This window comes from Carettochelys insculpta, chromosome 11, assembly GCF_033958435.1.
Source record: "Carettochelys insculpta isolate YL-2023 chromosome 11, ASM3395843v1, whole genome shotgun sequence".
NCBI classification, from domain to species: domain Eukaryota; kingdom Metazoa; phylum Chordata; order Testudines; family Carettochelyidae; genus Carettochelys; species Carettochelys insculpta.
In genome coordinates this window covers 20,291,834-20,316,797 of record NC_134147.1, presented here as the reverse complement: position 1 = coordinate 20,316,797, position 24,964 = coordinate 20,291,834, and the positions used below count along the sequence as shown (strand labels likewise).

At 60.9% G+C, this 24,964-nt stretch overlaps 3 protein-coding genes across 4 annotated transcripts; 2 read left to right on the top strand and 1 right to left on the bottom strand.

Moving 5' to 3' along the window:
* Positions 1 to 1,501: 1,501 nt before the first annotated feature.
* Positions 1,502 to 2,990, bottom strand: CCDC85B (coiled-coil domain containing 85B). The gene has a single exon (XM_075005457.1). The coding sequence runs from the start codon at positions 2,728 to 2,730 to the stop codon at positions 2,125 to 2,127; it is 606 nt and encodes a 201-aa protein (XP_074861558.1). The 5' UTR covers positions 2,731 to 2,990; the 3' UTR covers positions 1,502 to 2,124.
* A 987-nt stretch (positions 2,991 to 3,977) lies between these two features.
* Positions 3,978 to 9,871, top strand: FIBP (FGF1 intracellular binding protein). The gene is made up of 11 exons (XM_075005141.1): positions 3,978 to 4,584; positions 4,939 to 5,108; positions 5,417 to 5,615; positions 5,935 to 6,061; positions 6,404 to 6,504; positions 6,946 to 7,079; positions 7,401 to 7,509; positions 7,792 to 7,855; positions 8,471 to 8,557; positions 9,145 to 9,242; positions 9,604 to 9,871. The coding sequence occupies exons 2-11, from the start codon at positions 5,024 to 5,026 to the stop codon at positions 9,671 to 9,673; spliced, it is 1,074 nt and encodes a 357-aa protein (XP_074861242.1). The 5' UTR covers positions 3,978 to 4,584; positions 4,939 to 5,023; the 3' UTR covers positions 9,674 to 9,871.
* A 2,550-nt stretch (positions 9,872 to 12,421) lies between these two features.
* Positions 12,422 to 24,832, top strand: EFEMP2 (EGF containing fibulin extracellular matrix protein 2). 2 transcript variants are annotated; one of them, XM_075005073.1, is made up of 12 exons: positions 12,422 to 12,579; positions 15,286 to 15,373; positions 16,108 to 16,156; positions 17,011 to 17,247; positions 17,587 to 17,709; positions 17,798 to 17,914; positions 18,171 to 18,290; positions 19,861 to 19,980; positions 20,629 to 20,755; positions 21,001 to 21,196; positions 23,654 to 23,827; positions 24,536 to 24,832. In XM_075005073.1, the coding sequence occupies exons 2-11, from the start codon at positions 15,290 to 15,292 to the stop codon at positions 23,813 to 23,815; spliced, it is 1,335 nt and encodes a 444-aa protein (XP_074861174.1). In that variant the 5' UTR covers positions 12,422 to 12,579; positions 15,286 to 15,289; the 3' UTR covers positions 23,816 to 23,827; positions 24,536 to 24,832. The 2 variants fall into 2 exon arrangements, with proteins under 2 accessions (XP_074861174.1, XP_074861175.1); XM_075005074.1 differs by having other exon boundaries at positions 12,424 to 12,583.
* The last annotated feature ends 132 nt before the right edge of the window (positions 24,833 to 24,964 follow it).

Here is a 24,964-nt window from a genome sequence, read left to right as displayed (position 1 = left end):
AACTAATAAAAGAAAGCTTTTCTTCACACACTGCAGTCAACCTGTGGAACTCCTTGCCGGAGGATGCTGTGAAGGCCAGCACTCTAACAGAGTTTAAAAAAGAGCTTGATAAATATTTGGAGGTGAGGTCCATAGATGGCTATTAGCAAGGGGTAAGGTATGGTGCCCCCAGCCTTCTGTCAAAGGTGGGAGATGGATGGCAGGAGATCATTGTCTTCGGTTCACCTCCTCTGGGGCACCTGGCATTGGCTACTGTCGGCAGACAGGCTACTGGGCTAGATGGACCTTTGGTCTGACCCAGTATGGCCGTTCTTATGTTCAGATGCAAATGTGCATCCCAGCCCCGAGCTGGTGTGGCGGAAGCAAGGATTAGAGGTTGTGCAGGTGGCTGGGGACCTCATCCCCCATTCCTCAATGTGCAGGAGAGTGCTGCGTTGCCTGCTAGCCCTTGCAAAGGCCAAGTGAGGCAGCACTAACACAAGCAGACAGGTACTTCCTGGCCTCCAGGGGTGCAGCCATAACTGCTACAGGGAGAGCTGGGCCTGCTGGGAGCTTGAAACTCTCCAACCCCCTCCCTGCAGCGCACTGGGGTCAGCACTGACGGTGTGGGGAGAGCACCTCTTACCCCAGGGATGCAGGTTGGTGCTTTCTGCCTCGCTCCCATGCCTCCATTGGCAAAGCCCCTGCCATCAAGGGACCTACCCTAGCTTTCTACCCTGCTCCCAGCTGGTGGACTGGGGAACAGCCGCCTCCCTGAGCCTCCCCGCCTGGTGGCTTCTGGATTTTGTGGAGCCGGGGAGAGGGAGCTGGGCTGCTTTTGTCAGGTCTTAGTTATCATGGCCTGTGGATCCGGACATCTGCTTCCTGGCCTGGCAGCCCTTTGTCTCTGAGGCATGCCTGGTCAGGAAGGGATGGCGGGATTCAACCCTGTTCTAAGCAAGACAAGGGGAACTAGTTACTCACGAGGCCTGGACTATCCAGCATCCAGCCACCCTACAGCCTGTCCCCTTTGAACACAGCTTCTCCGATCTCAGCCCTGGACTCCCCCACACGCAACTCTGCTGGGGTCCCTTAACCCCAACTCGCAGGCCCTCTGTTGTGCCAGCCCTGCCTGTGCCCCTCTATCCCAGCCCACAGCCACGCGTGTGAACTCCCCGGGATCGCAGGATGACAAAACTAGAGCAAACGGAACATCGCAGACCAAAACCTGCAATCTAAACCGTATGTCGGGCTGGAAATATCAGCGTCCTGGGAAGAAAATCACAAAAGAATCTCTCTCCTTGCATTGCACGGGGGCAACGCCACACGGGACCCACAATGACGGTCTCCGGCCACAGAGCAGCCGGAACTCGCCTGTCAGCAGACACCGACTCTGCCCAAAGCTGCAGTTTGAAAACATTTATTATTTGCACTTTTTGGAGGAATTGCCCTAATCCTCCCCCTCCCCCTGCACACAAAAGCCAGAGGCAGCAAATCTGACCCCCCCACCAACAACCCTCCACCCACTCCCCGAACCAAACTGCTATCACTACACCTGGGGCCTGGTGTTAGCACCAGGGGCTGGGGGGATTGCCCAAGAAGACAAGAAAGATGAGGCTTCTGGGAAGGTGACATCCAAAATGCATCTTTCACCTTTCCCTGGTTCCGGGCTCCACTCCCTGGCCCCAGAGCCTGCATGGAGATCTTCATGAAAGTGACCTCCAGTCTTCGGCAGTGCCCCTTCCCGGGGGCCCTGGGAGAGCCCCCCAGCAACAGCCTCTCTGGGAGGTCTCCTCTGCTCTCCAGTCCTCTGGGGGGGGTGGGACGGTGAAGTCACTGGGGAGCCCTGTGAGCTCACTCCCTCCAGCCCCTTGGGGACACACAGTCCTGGGGACAGACCCCAGGGAGGTCCCCAGTGAGGGGGTGGACAGTCCTGGTGGGGTCTCTACTGGGATCCCTCTCCAGCTCCAGGGGGGAGTCCAGTAAGGGGGAGGCCCCAGGGAGGCCTGTAGTCCAGGGGTCCTGCCCCCCACTACCCCCAGCCCGGTGGGGGTGAACAGTCCTGGAGGGAGGTCTCCAGCGGGGGCTGGCCCCCAGCTCCGGGGTGGGGGGGTCCAGGGCTCAAGTCCGGCAGTCCCGCCCCCCCTAGTCCTCGGGCGAGCAGGCCGGGTGCAGCTGGTCCGGGCTGCCGACGCTGCCGGTGCTGGAGCTGCCGTCGCCCAGGTCCCGGGGCCCGCAGGGCAGGCTGAGCTCAGAGGAGCCCACGGGGCTGCCGTCGGCGCGGGCGGCGCACTCGTCCTCCAGCGCCAGGCACAGCGCCTTGAGCTCCAGGTTCTCGGCGGCCAGGCGCTCCTGCAGCCCCTCCAGGCCGGCCAGCTTGTGCAGGCAGGCGGCCAGCTCGTCCCGCAGCACCCGGGCCGCCTGCTGCCCGAAGAGCTGCCAGTCCCGCGCCAGCCGCTTGGCCTTCAGCCGGTCGTCGTCCAGGAAGCAGCAGAGGTCGCGGAGCTCGCGGTTCTCGGCCGCCAGGCGCTCGTTCACCTGCTTCAGCTCGCGCACCTCGCGCAGATGCTCCTGCAGCTGCCGGTTCACGCCCTGGATGAGGCGGCCCCGCTGCACCAGCGCCGCCAGCTTCTCCGCCTCCTCCTGCCGCAGCCGCCGCACCAGCTCCTCCTTGCTGCAGCCGCCCAGCTCCGAGTCGCTCAGCTGGGCCAGGGCCCGGCCGGCCGCCGCCTCGCCCGCCTCGCTGCCCATCGCGCGCCGGGCTGGGGGCGCACGGAGCCCCGCCAGGTGCTGCGCGCTCCGGGCCGCTCACTGGCCGGGCTGGGCCCCTGGGGGGCGGCCGGGCCCCATGGGCGCACGGAGCCGCTTCTCGGGGTGCAGCCCCCGGCCGCTTCTCTGCGGCGCACGGAGCGCGCTTGGCTCCCCCCGGCCCGGCGCTGGGCTCTGCCGGGCTCAGAGCAGCCGGCGCATCCTGCGGCGGGGACCCGCGGGGGCGGAGCGGGGCTGCGGCTGGGGGGGGCGGGGGAGGAAGCCGTGACGTGGGAATAACAAGGGAGGGGCAGCGCCCCCCCCAGGCGGGGGAGGGGGTGCGGGGGGCCAGCGGCGAAGGGGGCGACAGGTGCAGGTGGGGGAGGGGCATGAGGGCGGGGGGAGGGGCAGGTGCTGGCTCGCTGGCGGGGGGGGGGGCACCCCGGCGGGGTTGAGCGGGCTGGGGCGGTCCGGCCCCTGGCGAGGGGCAGCCGGGGGTCCCTCGCCCCGCGCAGCTCAGGGTAGGGTTGGGTTGGGTTGGGTGGGGGGCAGGACCGGAGGGGGGATCTCAGCCGCGCCCCGCACCCCCCGGGGGGGCAGAGCCACTGCAGCGCCGCCTCCCATTGTCCAGCCCCACCCCCCCAGGGCTGCAGTGGGGCCGAGGGACGCCGCGAGCCCCGGCCCGGAGACAGGAAGGATGTTGGGTACAATGGAAGAGGAGACAGGCCGGGCGGGGGAGGAAGCGCTGTTAACCGGTCGGGCCCCAGGCAGGCCGGGGCAGGGAGAGAGGTGCCCCCCCACACACAGGGGGGCGCCCAAGGCTGGGCACAGGGGCTGTGTCTGGGGCCGTTCCCCGGGGGGGGGAGATGGTCCCCCTGGAATCCAGGCGGCGGGGGCTGATTGCTAGCGGGTAGGGCTGGGGTTCAGTAGCAGGAGTCGTGGGAGGGGATCTCCCGCGGGGGCTGGGGGGTGGCTCGGGGATTGAACCCTCTCTCCGCGGGAGCGGGGGCTGGAGAGTAGCAGGGCCGGGGCTGGTACATGGATCCAGATTCCTGCAATGCCAAGGCCGGTGGGAACAAAGGGCCTTTGTGTTCCCGCTGGGGCAGGGAGGGAGCCATCGAGGCCTGGGTGGGTGGGGGAGGGAGGGGAAGCTGGAACATGGGCACAAGGCAGGAAAGGGAGGGGTGGGACGAGGGTCTGAGACCTCAGCGCCCAACCTCCCCCCCCCCCGGCTTACAGAACGTCCCCTGCTCCCCAGGACAGCACCCGGGCTGGCCCAGGAGAATCCAGCCCCGCGGCGAGTGGGGGCGGGGTGTTCATTAGGGGCTGGTCTCCCCTCGGATTCAGCGCCCACCCCACTACGAGGAGTCTCTGGGCACACAGCTCCTGTGCTCCACCCCAGACGTGGCTGCATCTCCGCTCCCCCAGGGGGATCCCTCCAGAAACAGCAGCCGAGCTGCTAAGGAGAAAGCTGGGGAACCCCTCCCCCCACAAGCTCCCCCTGTAATCCGCAAGGGCCGGGGCAGAGGAGCCCCCGGAGACAGGCCAGGTGCAGCCTGCAGCGGGGCGCGCCGAGACACGCCCCCGGCCCCAGTGCATGTTACACCGCAGGCTGGAGGCAGGCAGCGCTCCCCCCTGAGAGCCAGGGAGGGGGCCTGGCGCCCAGCTCCTGCTCTAACCGCTCGCCCGCACTCCCCTCCCGGAACGAACCCAGGAGTCCTGGCTCCCGGCAGCTCACTCCCACGTGGCTCCGCCCCTACGGGCTGACGCGCGCAACCAGGCGGCTGCTGCGACCTGGAAGCAAACGGCTCCGGGGTCACATGGAGAGGGGCGAGAAGCCGGGGGACAGCTCCGCAGGTTCGCCTCTGTGGGGCGGGAGGGGGCACACCTGGGTGCCAGGACTCCTGGGTCCCACCCCCAGCCTGGGGGAGCGAGCGAGTCTCGGGGTTAAAGCAGTGTGGGGCTGGGTGCCAGGACTCCTGGGTCCCACCCCCAGCTTGGGGTGGCAGGGGAGTGAGCCTGGGGGTTAAAGCAGTGTGGGGCTGGGAACTAGGACTCCTGGGTTCCATCCCCAGCTCTTGGGGGGAGTGAGCGGAGTAGGCTGGAGGCAGGACACTCTGGCTCTCACCGTATCACGGGGAGATCCCTCTGGAGCACCTGTCTCTCCACTCTACGAGACCTGCTGCACTTTCCCCCTTTCTCTCCCCACAGGCTCCCAGTGTCTTCTCCAGCAGGCAGCCAGGAGCTGGGATCTCACTGGTGAAGCCTGGGCCAGGGCAGACTGGTGCCGCGGGCCATGACCAATGACCTGGACATCTTTGTGGGGAACACCACGCTGATCGACGAGGAGGTGTACCAGCTCTGGCTGGATGGGTACTCGGGTATGGAGAGGAGAGGGAGCTGCACTAGCCAGGGGGTGGCAGGGTCAGGACCGCTGGGTTCTGTCCCCAGCTGAGCCTGGCGGAGTGTTTTCCCCCCAACAACCCACCCGTGCCTCAGTTTACCCCCTTGTTTTACTAGTGCCTTGGAGGGAAATAGAATGTTTGTCCCCTGTGACCCCAACAGCTGGTGGTAGGGAGGGGCCAGGCCCTGCCCCCATGCACTGATCTGACCTCTGGGCCCCATTCCACCCCCACGGCGAGTGAGGTGGGGGTTGGCCCTGCTGACCTCAGCCCCTTGGCCTCCCCAGTGAGCGATGCCGTGAGCCTGCGGCTGCGCAGCGGGATCCTGGAGCAGACGGGGGCCACGGTGGACGTGCTGCAGAGTGACACCATGGACCATTACCGCACCTTCCACATGCTGGAGCGCCTGCTGCACACCCCCTCCAAGCTGATCCACCAGCTCCACTTCCAGATCCCCCCCTCCCGCCAGGCCATGCTCATCGAGAGGTGCGGGGTATGGCCCTGGGGGAGGAGACCAGCAGGGGAGGGGGCAGGGGAAGGGGGGGCGGGGGCAGGGGCAGGGGCAGGGGGGAAGCCCCGCCCACTGCCATACTGGGGAGAGAAGGCTGGGTGTGATCCTGGGGCCCCACCAAGCTGGTGGGGACTGGGGCTGGAGGATGTCGAAGACTCGGTGGGAGAGTCTGCGGCAGGGGCTGGAGACAGGGCAGTGTGTGAAGCCCACGTGGGGCGGCGGGGGGCAGCTGAGGTGCATGGGGCAGGGGTGTCTGAGGTGCCCTCTGTCTCCCACTCCCGTGGCGGGCGGCAGGTACTATGCCTTTGACGAGGCCTTTGTGCGCGAGGTGCTGGGCAAGAAGCTGTCCAAGGGCACCAAGAAGGACCTGGACGACGTCAGTGCCAAGACGGGCATCACCCTCAAGAGCTGCCGGCGCCAGGTACGGCTCCGCCTGGGGCAGCAGCTGACATCAGACCCCAGCTGGCAGCCCGCGGGGGTTCCCATAAGCTGCTGGCATAGCAGCTACCTTCAGGTCCTGGACCAGCAGCTCCCAGGAGTCTCTGGGGCAGCATCTCCTCTCGAGACCCAGGCCTGGAACTCCCAGGATCCTCCTACACAATGACACCTATCTGGCCCCTGGCCAGGAGATTCCCAGGAGCCCCTGGCGTATGGCTTCCCCCAGACCCTGGGGCTGGGTGACTGGCTGGCTCAGAGCATGGGGGATGGCATCCAAGGCCTTCCCGCTCCAGGGCTCTGACCCGCCCCCCGGTGTCCTTCTCAGTTTGACAACTTCAAGCGGGTGTTTAAGGTGGTGGAGGAGATGCGAGGCTCCCTGGTGGAGAACATTCAGCAACACTTCCTGCTCTCGGACCGGCTGGCCAGGTACGCGCTGGGGGGCACCCGGTGGTACAGCGCCACCCCCGAGTGTCTCTGCTGGGTGGGTGCATTATTCCTACACCGCACAGAGCCCTCGGCTGGGAGAAAGCTCCCGAGAGAAGCGAGGCTGAGACTGAACGTTCCCTTCAGGACGCCTGGGCCAGCCTCCCCCGCCCCAGCTCAGGCTCTCTGCAGGCTGCGGCAGAGACGATGGCCCGAGTGCAGGAGCTGGAACCCGGGGCTGGGGCCTGCAGCCCCTGGACCAGCTCAGGACAGACCTGAGCTGTTCTGAGCCATCCCTTCAGATCTGAGCCGGTGCTTGGGTGGGTGGCCTCCCAGGGAGTGCACCCCTGGGCTCTAGGTGCTGCGCTAGCGGGAGCTGTGCAGCGGGGGTAGGAACAGGAGAATTTTCTGACGCCGCGTGTGCCCTCCTGCCCCCACCTCCAGGTACTACGCGGCCATCGTCTTCTTCGCCAACAGCCGCTTCGAGACCGGCAAGAAGAAACTGCAGTTCCTGACCTTTGAGGATTTCGCTTACTGTGCTGAGCAGATGATCCAGAACTGGACATTGGGCGCTGTGGGTGAGCCTGGGGCCCCTGGTACGATCATTGAAACCCATCCACTGGTGCTCCTGGGACCTGCAGTGCCAGCTTACTGCACCGGGGCAGGGGGTGGGAGCTGCTGCCGCTTGGATCCCAGACTTACTCCTGCCTCTGTGTAAACAGATCCCAGGCCTCAGCCCAGATCAGGCTGCATCTCAGTGCTGGATGGGGGACTGTTTATAACAGATTCCTCAAGTCCCACCCTAGAGGCAGCTGCATCTTAGCGCTGGGTTAGGGATCCCTGTACAAACAGCCCCTGCACCCTAAAGCCTTCTCCCACTTGTCCACCTGCTCCCCCAGACTCCAACGTGGATGACATGGATGTGGATCTGGATAAGGAGTTCCTGCAGGAGCTCAAGGAACTCAAGGTGCTGATTGCTGATAAGGACCTGCTTGATCTGCATAAAAGGTACGGGCCCGAGGTGGGCAGAGCTGGGGGGCCAGGACTCCCAGGTTATGTCTCTAGCTCTGGGACGGGAGTCAGGTGTAGTGGGTTAGAGGAGGGGGACCTGGTGGGTCTAGTGGGTTAGAGCAGAGGACATGGGAGCCAGGACTCCTGGTGTCTCTTCTCCATTTGGACTGCGTTGTGGTGCATGTGGTGGTGGACGTGGAAGAAGTACCACCCGGAGTGTGTCTGTTCTGTCCCTGTGCGAGGCCGTTCCTGGCCTGACCGCTCTCTGTCCCTCTGTAGCCATGTGTGCACATCCCTGCGTGGGAAGATCTCGGTGTACAATGAGATGGAAGCCAACTTCAAGGTGTGTCCTGGGGACAAGAAGGGAGTAGTGAGGGGGAAGGGTGGGGTTTCCACCTGGTCCAAAGAGCCCCATGCAGTGACCAGGCTGCTGGCTGGTGTCCACAGTTGGCACCACCTCTCAGTGGATTTCCCTTGCGTTACCTGATCACCTGGGTCTTCTGCGGGCCAGTGAAGGGCTGCAGCCCACAGCCTGGCACGCCTGGTGCCGCAGCCTACTGAGCCGAACCCCACATGCCCCCCTCCATGCACCCGCCATGCATGAGGTGCCCACCGGCGGGGGATTCTGAGTCAGGCTTCCTAGCCCCAGCCACGCCATGAGCCTTCTGGGCTGCGCGTGCTTGGGGGCACGGGGGCCACGAACACCCTTCCCTCCAGTTTGTCTTTCTGGGGGGTGCATGGGGCCATCGCCAGCCTTGGCCCCTGACCCTCTGCCAGCTTGGAGCTGGGAACCAGGATTCCTGGGTTGTCTGCCCTGATCTGGCAGCAGTTCACTGAGCGACCCTGGTGGGTCCCTTCTCCTGTGTGTGAATGGGCTGGGGGTGAGGTTTGTAACTGCCCAGGTGCCTGAGACACAGGGCGCCCCATGTCGCTCTGGTGACCTGTCTGGGCCCCACAGAACCTGTCACGGGCTCTGGTCAATATGGCCTCCAAGCTGACCCACACCAAAGATGTGCGTGACTTCTTCATCGACCTAGTGGAAAAGGTACCTCCCTGCAGGCCTCCTCCTAGCCTTGTTCCCTTCCCCCCAGCATCATGGTCCCCACACCCAGGGCATGGGGCGTCACTGCCTGTGAGAAATGGGACCCCACAAGCATCCCATACACTGCCCCCTATATCCCAGCCCCATCCCCTCCCCCCAGCACACAGAGCCCTCTCAGAGTCAGCACCTGCAGCATTTAACATCTATGTGGGTGAATTTGGGGTGGCTTGGAGCGCCTGCCCCCCTCAGCAGAGAGAGCCCTCCAGACAAGCCCCCAGAGCACGTTCCCCTGCATGCCTAGGAAGTGAAGGGGCAGGAGGTGTGACCTTTGTGACCTGATTCCCTCCCCCCACCCAGGTTCCATGCTAGTGAGGCAGGAAGTCGGGTAGGGCCCTGCGGGGCGGGGGCTAAATTAGGGACTTGAGGATTGAGATGCAGCAGCTCTCCTCACATGGGGAATGGTCCCAGGTCCCATTCCCTCCTCCCAGGGCCAGTCTCAATTCCCAGCAAGCAAGGTGTGAAGGTGAGGTGGTGGGGTGGGAGTCCTGGGACCCTGACTGTCTCTGATTCCTTTTCCCCCTTCTTCTCAGTTCATTGAGCCCTGCAAATCGGACAAATGGACCTTGAACGACGTGCGCCTCTTCCTGACGCAGTACACAGCATCCGCTCACACCTTGGATGCTTTCCGGTAAGTGCTGGTCCCGTCCCCACCCCCCGCCGAATCACTGCACACCCGCATTTCCTGCCTGTCCAAAATGTGGAGAGCATTGACGGCAGCTGTTAGCCAGCAGCCCCACCCCAGAGTCAGCTGCATCGGCGCTGTGGGCGAGGGAGCCCTATCGGAACAGCTTCCACACCCCATGCCAAATGCAGCTGTATCTCACCCCCCAGGCAATGTACCTGTGTAAGCAGCCTCTGCTCCCCCCATCAGAGAAGACTGCATAGAAGTGCCAGGCAAGGGGTCCCTCTTTAAACAGCTTCCGTGCCCCACCCCAGAGGTGGGCGCATCTCAGTGCCATTGTCTGACATCCCAGTTCTTTTCCCCGCAGGCACCAGGCGCTCTGGGATCGGTACATGAACACCATCAAATCCTGCCTGCTTAAGATGTACCACGACTGACCAGCAGGGGTAGCCCTGACTGTTTTAAATACCCTGCTCTACTGCAGAGCTTTCTGCTCTGCTTCTGGTTATCTGGGCTGCATGTGGGGAGCCCTGGTGTGGAACCCCCCATTTCCCCAGGCAGCTTTCCCCCTCCCTGGGTTCCTCCGCTCCAGTTCTGGAGTTTTAGCTCATTTTGGGAATAAATGGAACAACCAAGAGTAGGGTTTGAGTTTTTATCAGGATCAGCTCAAACCACAGCCCTGGACCTATCAAACCTCCCAGCTGGAGCCAAGGTGCTAGCCCAGTAGCCCCACCACTCAATGCTGCCTGGATCAGAGCCACCAGCAGGGACTGGGAACCTACTTCACCTGTTGACCCCACTGGATTGGAGCGACAGGACTGGCCTTCCCCATACTTCAGCGCCCCTGGTGTGGAGCTGTCTCCAGGAATCAGTGTCTCCCCAGTGTGGCTTCATCCAGGACTTCTCTTTGATGTGCCCTGTTCTAGAGGGAGATTGGCCACTTGGGTGGCAGAGGGGAGGGTTAAATAAATCTATGGAGATACACACCTCATGGAGCTGGAAGGGACCTCAGGAGGCTAGTGAGTCCAGCCCTGTGCCAAGCACCATCCCTGGCAGGTGGGTTTTTTTTTCCCCCTTAAGTTTATTTGCTCCAGATCCCTGGGTGTCCCACGGAGGGCTTGAACTCACAGCTCTGGGTTTAACTAGGTCACTAGCCAAACCACCTGAGCTATCAGTCCTCTTCCTAAAAACGCATGGCTATACACATCTCGTGGAGCTGGACAGGACCTTGGGCAGTCAGACTCCAGGCCCCTGCCCTCTTGGCAGGGCCAAGCACCATCCCTTGCATGCAGGGATAGGGAGAAATACAGACCCTAGACCTGACCAAATCTAATGGGATCAGACCCCACGCCCTGCCCCATCCTGCATACAGCTCTCCTGAATCCAGGGCTGTGGAGCAGGATTGTCTCTGTGGTTCTATTGAACATCATTTACTCCCACATTGGAGTAGGCATTCAAGGGCCAAGCTCTTGAGCCAGCCCCTGGTGCTGGGGGTAGGTGTAGGGAAGGGGGTGTGAGATGGAACCCAGGAGTCCTGACTCCCTTTCCACCTCCCTCGCCTCATGGCTCTGTTCTCCAGACTCCCGTGCACATGGGTCCAGTGCTAGCTCAGGCAGGATGCCAGAGCCTGTGCAGCTAATCCCTTGCCTAGGGGCATGTTCTCACTACACCTCCCCATTCCTGAGTGAGTCCCTGGGGGCACCATCCCATACCCTGCCCTAGCTCCATGGAGAGCTCCCTGAGTTGGGCAACAACCCAGGAGTAGGGAGAGGATGTGGGGGGAGCAGGGGGAGGGGCCGGAAGCCAGGCCCCTCCAGAACAGGTGGGAAGTGCCATCAGGAGGGCAGCTGCAGTCCCCCTCCCCCAGGATCCACCCTGGGGTGTGTTTCCCTTTGGGATCTACAGCCATCCACACCAGGAGGGACTGGGAGACCAGCGAAGCAGGAGGGCCCAGGACAGAAACTGTTGCCCCAGGGGTGAGCTCAGGGACGTGTGCGGGACTGAAGCATGGACCCGAAGGCAGTCAGCTGGGGAGCCAGGAAGACCCCAGTCCACCAGGCACTTGGCTCTTTGGCCCAAGGGTTCATCACCCTCTGAGTGAAAACAGGGCCACGTTTCTCCTTGGATCGTGTTCAGCTTTAACGCTTGCATGGGCTGTGGGGCTTTTGCCCTGCTGGGGGGAGGCTCTGGGTTCTCCCCCCTCCATAAACCCACTAGCCACTTGTGTACAGCCACAAAGGGCACTTGCTGAGGGATGGGGTGAGACACAGGAGCTTACTGCAGCCCGGCCAGTGGAGGGTGTAGCTGGAGAGGGGCACATGGACCCCTGGATTAACAGTCCCCACTCCCTGGGGGGGGTGATGGAGGAAGGGGGAGGCGAAGTGAGGTGGGATCCATAGGGGGAAATGAAGAAGGCTGGGGTTGAGGAGGGGGATTGGGTGGAGGAGCAGAGGGTGTGGTGGGGGAGGCTGGGGCTCATGGGGCCCTGGGTTGAGGGGGTGAATGATGTCACAGACAAAAGAGGAGAGTGGGGTGGTTGGGAGTGATGGAGCCAGCGGGGTGGAGCAGGGCTGGGGGGAGCAGTGGTGATGGGGCAGGAGCTGCAGGGGAGTTGGTGGAGGTAGGAGGACAGGGTAATGGGATGGGGTGGCCTCAGGCCTGTGGCTGGGGCAGAGCTGCAGGGGTCAGGCTGGGCCTGGACAGGGCTGCAGACAGTGATGGGGGCTGAGGCTGGGGAGAAGCAGGAGCTGCAGGAGGCAGGGGAAGGATGGGGAGCTGTGGCGGAGCTGGGGTTGTAGAGGTCGGGGGAGGATGGGGGGTGGGGCAGGGGGTTTATGGGGCCAGTGCTGCTGGGGGTAGAGGGACTGCGGAGGGGGGAGGATGGGGGAGCTGGTGGTGAAGGGGCCTGGGGCCGGGACAGGACCGGGGGTGATGGAGGCAGGGAGGAGGACTGGGGAGTCGAGCTGGAGCTGCAGGGGGTGAAGGGGGCCGGGCCGGGCCTGGCCAGGGCCGTAGGGGATGAAGGGAGCTGGGCCCGGGCCGGGGCTGCAGGGGGCGAAGGGGGCCGGGGCTGCAGGGGGCGGTCTCGCAGCTGGCCGGCCCGGGGCGTGCAGCGCCGGCTGTAAGTGGATCCAGGTGCGGGGCGGGTCCCCTGGCCCGGGGCCAGGAATTCGGGGCAGGGGGGCCGGGGGAGCCAGCGCGTCTCTCCCTGGGAGCCTCGGCCGCCAGCGCCCGCTCCGTGTGCGCCCGCCCGGCCGTGGGGGATCGGCGCAGACCGTCCTGTCCGGGGGGCGCAGACCGGACCCCCCGCCGGAGCACGGGGGCGGGGGGCCGAGCCGGGACGGTAGGTGCGGCCGGAGGGGATCGAGCCGTGCAGGGGCCGTAGGGGGGGAACCCCAGGAGCGGCTCGGGCCGCGTGCAGACCCCGGGGGCGGAGGGACCAGCGGGGAGCGGGCCGGGCCGCCGTGCAGGGGTCGGGGGCGGGGAGATCCGGGCGGGGGGCGTTATCCTCAGAAGCGGGAAAACGCACAGAGCCGCCCCGCGCCCCAAACTCCCGGGAACCCCCGTTGTAGCCGTGGCACCAGCCCCGCGACGGGCCGCGATGGGGGGGGCAGGGTCTCAGCGGGCGGGGAGCCTGCGATCCGGGCCGGACCCGCGGGACCCCGCCAGATCAGCCCCATCGCCAAGGCCCAAACAAGCCATTAGTGACCCACTGACCCGGAGCGGGGCCGGGGGAGACCCCTAGCGGCGCCTGCGCAGAGGTGTCTGCGGGGGGAACGGAGATTTTTGTCTGCCGTGAAGTTTGTACCCCCACATCCCTAAGCCCACCTGGCACCCCACTTCCCGGACCCCCCCGCGAGCTCCTCCCCGGCCACGTGCCCTTTTATTGCTGGGATCCTTCCACAATTCGCCTCTGCCCCTCAACTCCTGCCTCCCCCACTGCTGGGATCTCTCCCAATTCCCCTACACTCGAGCGAGCCCGCCCCGCAGCTCCTGCGTCCCCTGCCCCACTGACATTCCCCGTAAGCACCCACCTCCCTCGCTGCTGGGACCCTGCCCTATGAGTCCCATACTGCCTCCCTTCCCCCCCCCCCAGCATGCCTGGGATCCCTCTCATCTGCGCCCTGGCCTGCATTCTTCTAGTGCCCAACCAGGCCCACGGCCGGGGGACAAAGCGGGCCGTTGTCCTGGGCCAGGCATTTCATAGGGCCGTCAGTAGCCGGGGGTGTGGGGGTGGGGAACCGAACTGCCCTAAGCTCCGCCCCTTCCACATTTGGCCCCGCCCCTTCTGGAGGTGGGGAGCTGAGCCTCACTCCCACTTGCCTCCGGGTCACCTCCCCTGTTGCCGGGATCCCTCCTCTGCCCCTGTACTCCCCACATTGGGTCCTTCCACTGCTGGGCTCCTTCCCCAATTCCCCTCCAGCCTGTGCTCCCCATGTCTTCCCCTCCCCATGGCTAGAATCCCTCCCCAGTGCCCCTGCCTGGACTAGCATTATCCAGCTTTCCCACGGCTGGGCTCGGTCCCCGATTTCTTCCCTCCCTTGGGGCAACAGCCAGGGAGCGGGGTCTGGAGGTGGGTATAATTTAAACAGTCCCCTGGAGCACACTTGTGTGTGTGTTCACACTCACTCACACACGTGCCTTGGCTGACTGGGAGAGGCCACAGAGCTCCAGGCCCTGGAGGCTAATCATAGACTTAGCCAGACATAAATATTGACCCTGCCAGGTCAGTAAGAAGGCTCCCACCAGGATGTGTGGCATATCTGTCCACACACACTTCCTGCTGTGCACTCTGTGGGGCGGGGTATCTTCAGTTTGCTCCCCTCGCTCCCCCCTCATCCCACTCCTAACACCAATCCTGTTCCCCACCACACTGCACTGCTCCTGCCCAGCCGTGGGATGCCCTGGGTCCCCGCAGGTCTGACCGACTGATGGCTACTCCTGGGACTTCTCCTCCCATAGGCTGGGTTGGCCTCCAGGCTTTGGGTTGGAAAGGCCTGGGAGCTGGGTGGGTGGCTATTCATAGCCAGAGAAAGTCTATAATTAGCCTGGGCTTGACCAGAGCTCCTGCCTTAGGAGAGGGGTTGGTAAAGTCCCTTCACCACTGTTTTGACAGGGCCTCTCAATGCAAACCCACAGTAGCCTGCCATCCCAGCCCTGGGCTCCGCCCTCCCCCACTGCTCAGCCAGTCCCCCTCAAGTCAGACTCATTGAGGTCCAGCCCGGCACTGACTGTTTGGCTGGGTTATGATGGGGAGTAGGGTTCCCTCAAAATTTATTCCACCCATGGATGGAAGACGTTAATGCGCACCAGCCCAAACACACGCTGCCAGCTGGGGGCGCTTGGCTAACCTGCTGGGCAGCAGTGGAATCTCCCTTGGGTGGCTGCCCAAGTGCTCAGCTTTCAGGGAACGCTGGTGGGGGCTCTACGCTGAGAACCTCCAAGCCATGGCCAGCTTTCACTTTGGATCCAGCTGTGAAATCCCCGAGGGGTCCAGAATTCCTGGAGTCTCTCTGCCTCGGAGGGAAGATGGGGGTGGAGAGGCCCCATGGGAAGGGCCAGATACGATGTACGGGGAGGGGCTGCCTTTCGGAGATGGGCATCTGCTCCTCCCCAGTCGCCCTCCAAAAGGGGCTGGATGGACCCCAGCCTGTGCCCTGGTGGGGACCAGAATGGGGGTGGTCTGGGCGCTCCATGGCTCTGAGCCTATGCAAGCCCACCAGACTCTTTGGCTGTGAATCTGCTGAGTGCTGGGAGATGGGGAGAGGGTTGTGGGGGAGCCCTCAGCTTGCAGGGCGGGGGAGCTGCATGCCATATGTTCCAGGGTACGGTGGGGTGCACTTAGCCCCATTGGAGCTGCGAGGACAGGACTGCAGCTCCAAGGCTCCGGGGAATCACCTTCATTCTCAGCAGTATGGAGGCAATGGAGCGTGGCGGGGATACCAGGCCAATGGTCAGCTCCAGTTAAGCAGGGGTTTTAGATTACCGGTCTGGGAGCCACGGGCAGGACTGTGGGCAGGTGATGCTAACCGCGTCTTACCTCTGGCAGGACCATGTGGCCAGTCTCCTGCCTGCTGCTGGCAGTGCTGGTGGGTGTGGCACTTTCCCAGGAGCTGGAGGAACCTGACAGCTACACGGTAAGAATGTACCAGCGCTGCCCACCCTGTTCGTGCCCTCTGGAGCGCACCCCCGGGATTGTTTTTTCAGCAGTCCCTTGCCTGGCACAGCCATGCAGCTGCTTCTGGGGAGAGGTGTGCGGATTGTGTATTCAGGGATCCCTCGGCAAAACTCCAGTATGTTGCAGGGGATCCCATCCTCAGTGCCCCAAGAGGGCCTGGAATAACAAACTGGGCTGCCCAGCCCCAGCTCCCTGGGTGACACCTCCCCCTCCCCCCTCTATTTAAGAGTCTTCCTGCAAGGCCCCCAATTCCACCCCCACCTGTGCTGTGTTTGGTCTGGGAGATAAATTCAGTGTGTTGCTGTGTTAAATCTGTTGGGAGTTTTGTGTGCATGTGAGTGCTGCCCCCTGCTGGAGTGAATGAGACCTGCTCTGTGTGTGTGTGTGAGAGAGAGAGAGAGAGAGAGAGATGGACAGACAGACAGACATGAGGGTGCACCTGCTGCCCTTCTTCCAGGCAGGGTCTGTGCAAAGCCTATTCAGTTTTCGCTTAGCTGCCTGCTTGCCCTGAGTTGGTCCCGGATACCTGGGTTCCTCTGCTCTCCCTGCAGGGCCCAATAATGCTTTTAGGGGTAATGGGACCTGGTTGGTTCCGGGGGTGGGGGAGGTCTTTTCTTCACTCTTCATGTATTTGGGGTCTTTCCCGCCTCGTGTGGATCCCTGGCTGTTACTGTCTCCCTCTGACACCCCTAGGAATGCACAGACGGATACCAGTGGGATTCAGACACACAGCACTGCAAAGGTATGGGGCAGGACTCCTGGGTTGTACCCCAAGACTAGGGGGGGGCAGGACTGGGAGCCAAAACTCCTGGGTTCTACCCCAGGACTGGGAGTGGGTGGGGCTGGGAGCCAGAACTCCTGGGTTCTACCCCAGGACTGGGAGTGGGTGGGGCTGGGAGCCAGAACTCCTGGGTTCTACCCCAGGACTGGGAGGCGGCGGGGAAGGGAGCCAGAACTCCTGGGTTCTACCCCAGGACTGGGAGGGGGCGGGGAAGGGAGCCAGAACTCCTGGGTTCTACCCCAGGACTGGGAGGGGGCGGGGCTGGGAGCCAGAACTCCTGGGTTCTACCCCAGGACTGGGAGGCGGCGGGGAAGGGAGCCAGAACTCCTGGGTTCTACCCCAGGACTGGGAGGGGGCGGGGCTGGGAGCCAGAACTCCTGGATTCTACCCCAGGACTGGGAGGGGGCGGGGCTGAGAGCCAGAACTCCTGGGTTCTACCCCAGGACTGGGAGGCGGCGGGGAAGGGAGCCAGAACTCCTGGGTTCTACCCCAGGACTGGGAGGGGGCGGGGCTGGGAGCCAGAACTCCTGGGTTCTACCCCAGGACTGGGAGGGGGCGGGGCTGAGAGCCAGAACTCCTGGGTTCTACCCCAGGACTGGGAGGGGGCGGGGCTGGGAGCCAGAACTCCTGGGTTCTACTCCAGGACTGTGAGGGGGCGGGGCTGGGAGCCAGAACTCCTGGGTTCTACCCCAGGACTGGGAGGGGGCGGGGCTGGGAGCCAGAACTCCTGGGTTCTCTGCCAGGACGGGAAGGGCAGCAGGGTACAGTGAGGCCTGGGGTGGAAGAGCTGGAGATGACCCTGTGCCTGCCCCCAGACGTGAACGAGTGCGAGACCATCCCCGAGGCCTGCAAGGGGGAGATGAAATGCATCAATCACTACGGCGGGTACCTGTGCCTGCCACGCTCCGCCTCCGTCATCAATGATGTGCACTCTGAGAGCGCTGCGCCTCCCAGCTTCCCCCGGCCCCGGCCCCCCCGCCCCTCCTTCACCGACTCCCGCCACAACCCCTGCCCCCAGGGCTATGAGCCTGACGGGCACGGCTCCTGCCTGGGTGAGCACAGGGGTGCTAGGGCGGAGGGGCACAGCTAGGAGGGGGATGGGCAGGCAGGGGGAGGGGCAGCAGATGGGGCCAGAAAGATGGGGGAGTGGCGGGGAGGACAGAGGGGGCAGGGACACCTCCCGAGTGAGGGCGGAGTGGTGGGGAGGACAGCCAAGGTGCACAGATCAGGTGCCGGGGGGGGAGGCGATTGATATCACTGTGGGTTATGGAGCTTCATCCCCCAGGTAGAGGGTGAGTCTACGGGGCAGCTACCTCCGGCCCAGGACAAGCCTGGGGCCTGACCCCGGCACGTCCCCCTAACCCTGCCTGCCCCGGTGCTGCCCCCTGCAGACGTGGACGAGTGTGAGGAGGAGCTGCACGACTGCCAGCCCAGCCAGGAGTGCATCAACACGGCCGGCGCCTTCCACTGCAAGTGCCCCGACGGGTACCGCAAGATTGGCTCCGAGTGCGTGGGTGAGTGCGTGCGTGCTGGCGCCAGGGGCACAGTGCTGCAGGGAGCAGGGCCGAGACACGCTTTAACCCCTTCTCTCCCGTGTGGCAGACATCGACGAGTGCCGGTACCGGTACTGCCAGCATCGCTGCGTCAACTCCCCCGGCTCCTTTTCCTGCCAGTGTGAGCCAGGCTTCCAGCTGGCCAGCAACAACCGCTCCTGCGTGGGTAAGGGGACGAAGGGGGCTGGGAGCCAGGGCTCCTGGGATCTATCTATCTATCCCAGCTCTGGCAAGAGAGGATGGTCTAGTGGTTAGTGTGTGTGTGCGCGGCGGCGGGGTTGGGACTCAAGACTCTTAAGTTTTGTTCCTATTTGCACCACCTGGTTGTTTGAATGCTGTTATACACCACTGTGCTCCACCCCAGAAGCAGCTGCATCCTGGTGCTGGGCGTGTCAGGGTCTGACACAGTGCTTTCCTTACAGACGTGAATGAATGCGATATGGGGGCCCCGTGTGGGCAGCGGTGTTTCAACACCTATGGCACCTTCATCTGCCGCTGCAACCAGGGCTATGAGCTTGACCGGGATGGATTCACCTGCAACGGTCGGTGAGCTGGGATCCTGTCTCTGCTTTTAGCCTGCCCCAGGCTTAGCTCCTCCCATTTCTAGCCCCATGTTGTTGCATATCGACTACCCACCTTTTACTTCCCTCCCATGTTAGCCCCTTCCCAGTTTCAAGCTTTCCCATTTCCCCTCATCCTTTCCCGAGAGCAATTCCTCCCTCCTCCAGTCTCCGCTTTCAGGTCCTCTAACTTCCCCGTAGGTCCTTTAGGCACAAAAAAACAGTGGACGTGGTCTACCAAGACATCAATAAGGCATTTGACACCATCTTGCACGATCTTCTTATCAATAAACTAAGCAAATGCAACTTAAATGGGGCCACTCTAAGGTGGGTGCGTAACTGGCTAGATAACCGTTCTCAAAGAGTAGTTATTAATGGTTTGCAGTCACACTGGAAGGGCATAACAAGGGGGTTGTGCAGGGATCTGTTTTGGGACTGGTTCTATTCAATATCTTCATCAATAATTTAGCTATTGGCATAGAGAGCACGCTTATTAAGTTTGCAGATGATGCCAAGCTAGGTGGGGTTGCAACTGCTTTGGAGAATAGGGTCAGAATTCAAAATGCTCTGGAGAAACTGGAGAAACGGTCTGAGGTAAACAGGATGAAGTTTAATAAGGGCAAATGCAAAGTACTCCACTTAGGAAGGAACAATCAGTTTCATACATATAGAATGGGAAGCAACTGTCTAGGAAGAACTGCGGAGAGGGACTGGGGGTCATAGTGGACCGCAAGCTAAATATGAGTCAACAGTGCGATGCTGTTGCAAAAAAAGCAAACATGATTCTGGGATGCATTAACAGGAGTGTTGCGAGCAAGACACAAGAAGTCATTCTTCCGCTCTGCTCAGTGCTCATTAGGCCTCAGTTGGAGGATTGTGTCCAGTTTTGGGCACCACATTTCAAGAGGGACGTGGAGAAATTGGAGAAGGTCCAGAGAAGAGCAACACGAATGACGAAGGTCTAGAGAACATGAGCTAGGAGGGAAGACGGAAAGAACTGGGCTTGTTTAGTTTGGAAAAGAGAAGACTGAGAGGGGACATGATGCTGGTTTACCAGGAGGAGGGAGACAAATTGTTCTCAGCTTCTGAGGTTAGGACAAGGAGCAACGGACTTAAACTGCAGCAAGGGAGGTTGAGGTTGGACATTAGGAAAAACCTCCTAACTGTCAGGGCAGATAAACACTGGAATAAGTTACCTGGGGAGGTTGTGGAACCTCCATCCCTGAAGATATTTCAGGGCAGGTTAGACAGACACCTGTCGGGGATGGTCCAGACAGTGCCTGGTCCTGCTGTGGGGCAGGGGGCTGGACTCGATGACCTCTCCAGGTCCCTTCCAGTCCTAATGTTCTATGATGTATAATCTCTTTGCTTTGCTCCACCCACCGCCCATACTGTGCCCTAGCCCCACCCCTGCCCTGTTCCCACCACTGGCTATGAAGGGGGCGGGGGGGCTGGTCGCAGACAGCTCCTGTGGCGTGCAGGGGTGGGGGAAGAAGACACTAGGAATGAGGGGAGCCCAGCCCCTTTGATGCCTTCCTGCCTCCTCCCCCAGACATTGACGAGTGCAGCTACTCCAGCTACCTGTGCCAGTTCCAGTGCATCAATGAGCCAGGGAGATTCTCTTGTGACTGCCCCCAGGGGTACCAGCTCCTGGGCACCCGCCTCTGCCAAGGTACCAACGCTTCCCGCCCCTGAGCTTTGCTTCCCCGACTGACCCCAGCCCTGAGCAGCCCCCGCCGCCCTCAGTAAATCCCAGAGCCCCTTGAAGAGCCGTTGGAAGGGCGGGGGCAGGGCTTGGCACAGCAGGAGGCTGGACCTGGGACTGAGAGTCACAGCGGAGCTGTGGTGAAATGCATTCTGGGGTCCCCCCCCTTTCCACACCAGCCACCCCAGGAGAGAGGCCAAGGTCTGAACAGATCCTTGGTGAGGCCCTTGGCACATCCTGCCTCCAGTGGTGGAGGGGGGCACTGACTGGGAAGGGGCAGGGACATAGGAGTCCTGGGTTCTGTTCCAGGCTCTACTGCTCACCTTGGAAAAAATGCTTTCCCCACCTGGTGCCTCAGTTTCCCCTGTGCCCCAGGCCTGTTCAGACTGAGGGCTCTTTGAAGCAGGGAGTGGCACAGTCTGCTCAGTGCCCAGCACCGGGGGAGCCCTGATTGTGATCTGAAGGTTGTCCGGAGTGGTGCCAGGCCAGGGGGCGGAGGGTCCCTGATTGAGTTGGGGTCTGTGCAGTGCCTGGTACGCTGGGAGCCCTGCCCTTGGTTGGGGTCCATGTAGCACCTGCTGGCTGACTCCAGCTACCCCCCGCTCCCCACCCCAGACATTAACGAGTGTGAGACAGGCGCCCATCAGTGCACCGAGACCCAGAACTGCATCAATTTCCACGGGGACTATCGCTGCGTGGAGAAGAACCGCTGTCTGGAGCCCTACGTGCAGGTGTCTGACAAGTGAGTCTGCCTGCTGGGTGGTGTGGGCGCTGGCTAAGCAAGGTGGGCTCGAGCCTCACAAAGGAACATCGGCCTTGCCAGCTCTTGCATTGTAGTCCCTGCTGATTCCAGCTCGGCAGTGGAGGTGCTGGGCTCAGGAGGGGGTGCTCTTCCCTTGCCTTTTTCAAAACACCCAGTAAGTCGGTGAAAGCCCCAGGCACAGACCCAGCCTCCTGCCCCCCTTTAACTGTTTCCTTCCCCTGCAGTCGCTGTCTGTGCCCCACCACAAACCCTCTGTGCCGGGACCAGCCCTCATCCATCGTGCATCGTTACATGAGCATCACGGCTGACCGGACCGTGCCCTCCGATGTCTTCCAGATCCAGGCCACCAGCGTCTACCCCGGGGCCTACAATGCCTTCCAGATCCGCTCGGGCAACGAGCAGGGGGAGTTCTACATCCGGGTGAGTTGGGGGGAGTGGGAGGGCTCTTGCCAGGACAGACCCCTGCAGAAGGCGGGACTTCCTCTTTTAGCCAAATGGCCACCAGCAGAGGCCTGCTACCCACCAAGCAAGGACTTCCTTGGCTGTTTGCAATGCCTGGCCCTGGGCAGGTGCTGCTTAGCCAGAGATGTCCCCAGTAGGCCTGATCACCTCCTTGAGGGTGGCGCCTTCTGAGCTGCTCCTAGCATAGGCCAGCAGGTGCTTGCCCCCCCGGCAGGACTTCCTGCATTAGTCGAAATTCCCCCCCAACGAAAGAGGAAGCAGCTGTTGGCAGTGGGAGTGCACAGGGGCAAAATTAGGCCAAGGCACAAAATGAGCTCAAATTAGCTAGAGCCATGAAGCATAACAAGATAACATTCAACAATCATATCCGTAGCCAAAGGAGGACCAAGAGTGGAAATAATCACAGAACATGTGGAAAGGGCTAGAGTGCTTACTGACTTTTCTTTTGGCTTCCACCAAGAAGGTTGGTGGTGATTCTTCACCTGGCAGAGTAAATGCTGGTGAAATGAGGTAGGTTCAGAAGTTAATAAGGGGAAAAAATTAAATCACTTAAAAGAAAAACAACTTAAATTACAGATGTTAGATGTCTCCAAGTCATCTGATGAAATGCTCCTAGAACACTCTAGGAGATACCTGAGCCATTAGCTATCACCTTTGAAAAGGCAAGGAAGATGGAGTCCAGAAGAAAAGGGCACATATGGGGCCTAGCTATAAAAAGAGAAGTAAGGACACCCCAGGAAATTACAGGCTAGTCAGCTTAACTTTAGTGCCAGGAAAGATAATGGAGCAAATAATTAAGGAATCCATTTGCAAACATCTGAAGATAACAAGGAGGTAAGTAACAGTCAGCAGGGATTTGTCAAAAACAAATCATATCAAACCCATCTGACAGGTTAAGAAGCCTTGTGGATAAGGGGAAAGTGTTAGATGTGATATAGCCAGATGTTAGTAAAACATTTACTAGTTTCACATGACCTTCTCATTAATAAACTAGGGAAACACACCCAAGACAGGGCTACTATAAAGATGGATGCATAACCAGTTGGATAACCATTTGCAGAAAGTAATCGATGGTTCATGGTCACTCCGGAAGGGCGTAACAAGTGGGGTGCCGCAGGGATCGGTTTTGGGACCGGTGCTGTTAAATATCTTCATTAACGATCTAGACAATGGCATAGAACATACGTGCATAAATTTGGCAGATGATACCAAAGCAAGGAGGGTTGCAAGTGCTTTGGAGGATAGGGTTAGAATTCAAAACGATCCAAGGTAAATGGGATGAAATTTGACACACACAGTGCAAAGTATGCCACTCAGGAAGCAACAATCTGTGTCTCACAGACAAAGTGAGAAGTGACCGTCTATGAAGGCTGTGGAAAGGGATCTGAGGGTCACAGACCACAAGGTACATATACGTCACCAGTCCGGCACTACTGCAAAAAAGGCAAACGTCATTCTGGGGTGTATTCACTGGAAGCGAGAAGCAAGAAGTAATTCTTCTGCTCTACTCTGTGCTGATGAGGCTCACCTGGAACAGTGTGTCCAGTTCTGGGCACCACCTTTCAGGAGAGCTGGACAAATTGGAAAAGGTCCAGAGAAGAGCAACAAAAATGATTAAAGGTCTAGAAAAACCTGATTGGAAAACTGAAAGAAACTGGGCTTGTTTAATCTGGAAAAGAGACGACTGGGAGGGGACATGAGAGCAGTTTAAGTACCTAAAAAGTTGTTATGAGGAAGAGGAAGAAAAATTATCCTCCTTAACCTCTGAGGATAGGACAAGAAGCAATGGGCTTAAACTGCAGCAAGGGAGGTTTAGGTGGACATTAGGGAAAACTTCCCATCAGGAGGTTAAGCATGGGAATAAGCTGCCTGTGGAGGTTGTGACACCGCCATCAATGGTGATTTTTAAGAGCAGGTTAGACACACACCTATCAGGAATGGTCTATATGGTGCTTGGCCCTGCCATGAGGACAGGGGACTGGATTTGGTGACCTCTCTAGGCTTCTTCCCATTCTATGAAAGGGATGCGGCAGGGCGCTGTGGCGGATGAGCTCCATAATGTTTGGGCAAGGTACTTCAGAGCTGAACCCCTCTGCTTGTGGGGTGGGGCAGAAACCAGGCAATAGGATCAATAGAAAACTAGGCCCCTTTGGAATGTCGCTGGGGACCCCTAGAGCTACCTCCATCTAGCCTAGGCGGTGGTGGCCTCTGCTGGTCTCCCTTTGGGGGGCCACACTTTGAGTTAGCAGCAACGTGAGCCCCACTTTAACTATGCTGAAAAACTGTGTGTGCTCCCCTGGAGGGACAAGGACCCACATCTCCTTTTCCCCCCGCCACCCCTGAGCTGCTCCCCTCAGCTGGGAGCCAGCCACACCCTGCAGGTTGTCAGTAACTCAGTCCCTGCTCTCTTGGCAGCAAATCAATAACATCAGCGCGATGCTGGTCCTGGCCCGGCCTGTCACAGGGCCCCGGGAATATGTGCTGGACCTGGAGATGGTGACTATGAACTCACTCATGAGCTACCGCTCCAGCTCGGTGCTACGCCTCACCATCTTCGTGGGAGCCTACTCCTTCTAGTGCTGCAGCCTGGTAAGACCAGGCTAGTTTGTGGAGCTGGGGGATGCATTGAGGGGGGGGCTAAAGGGAAAAGGGGGAAGCCTGCCCCATCAGATCGAGAAAGATTGCACCCAGCTCTGGGATGCACCTGCTCTGAGAAGCTGGGAGAACAATCCCCAGCTAGAAAGTCAGTCAAGGAGCCCTCTTGGGCAAGTATCTCCCAGAGAAGGGCCCAGAGGGATTAGCTCCTGGTCTCTTGGTCCTGCAGACAAAGGCCAAGAGAAGCCAGCCAGTGCCAGAGACCCGGCCTGGAACCGAGAGATGGATGTTTAATAGGGAGTGGGATTTGTCTTGGAGGTCGGGGGTACACGAGGGAGAGAGCTGGGCAGAAACGCTACCGGCTCAGGGCTTTATCCCACTAGCTCGAGCACCAGACATGGGCTGCAAGCTGGGTTGCTGCGGGGGCAGCTTCATCACATGGGAAAGGAGCGGAGCTGAGGGGCATTGGGCTGAGTGCCAGCTGCTGTGGCGGGAGGGGGGCAGATTATTCCCCATCTGCCCTGGAGAGGTTTGGTCTCGCCCAGCTCTGTTGTGGGCTGGGATTGGAAGCATCCTGGCTGGCTGTAAAGGACCGCACTCCAGCAGTGGGGGCACCAGGCAGGCTGGACCATAGACCGGCAGGGGTGGGTGCAGCGTAAGGGCTGAAGCAACAACAAGCCAGGCTATTTTCTGCCTCTTCAGGTTGGCACCAGTCCAAGGAGACAGCGCAGCCGGTCCCAGCTTCAGCCCGCCGGCGCTGGAGAGATGACGGGGGGTCCGGGATGCCGGCCCCCAGCACTGGAAATTGACATGCAGCCGGGTCCAAGTCTCCCATCCCTCCAGCCTGCCCTGGGCTCTGCCCCACCCTGGCTGGAGCCCCTGGGGCTGGGCTCCTGCTCAGAGCAGAGGTGCGCTTTTAGCTGAGCACTCCACTTTCTGGTTTAAAAAAAAAAAAAAAAAAAAAGGAAAATTTCAGTAAAAGCACCAAGCCCAAAGCCAGACTAAGGCAAAGTAGACTGAAAGCGGGGGCTGTTTCTGGTTCTGCCACTAGAGCTGGTGGGGGGCACCAGGCACAACTGCAGGAGTGCAAAGAACCACTGGCCCCATGGGCTTGGACGTTGGGCAGAAGCT

Excerpts from the sequence above, each read along its gene's own strand:
- CCDC85B (XM_075005457.1), bottom strand. The coding sequence starts at position 2,730 with ATGGGCAGCGAGGCGGGCGAGGCGGCGGCCGGCCGGGCCCTGGCCCAG.
- FIBP (XM_075005141.1), top strand. The coding sequence starts at position 5,024 with ATGACCAATGACCTGGACATCTTTGTGGGGAACACCACGCTGATCGAC. Across the intron at positions 6,505-6,945 it reads CTCTCGGACCGGCTGGCCAG|GTACTACGCGGCCATCGTCT; the intron begins GTACGCGCTGGG and ends CCCCACCTCCAG. Across the intron at positions 7,510-7,791 it reads CTGCTTGATCTGCATAAAAG|CCATGTGTGCACATCCCTGC; the intron begins GTACGGGCCCGA and ends GTCCCTCTGTAG.
- EFEMP2 (XM_075005073.1), top strand. The coding sequence starts at position 15,290 with ATGTGGCCAGTCTCCTGCCTGCTGCTGGCAGTGCTGGTGGGTGTGGCA. Across the intron at positions 15,374-16,107 it reads AGGAACCTGACAGCTACACG|GAATGCACAGACGGATACCA; the intron begins GTAAGAATGTAC and ends TGACACCCCTAG. Across the intron at positions 17,248-17,586 it reads CGGGCACGGCTCCTGCCTGG|ACGTGGACGAGTGTGAGGAG; the intron begins GTGAGCACAGGG and ends TGCCCCCTGCAG.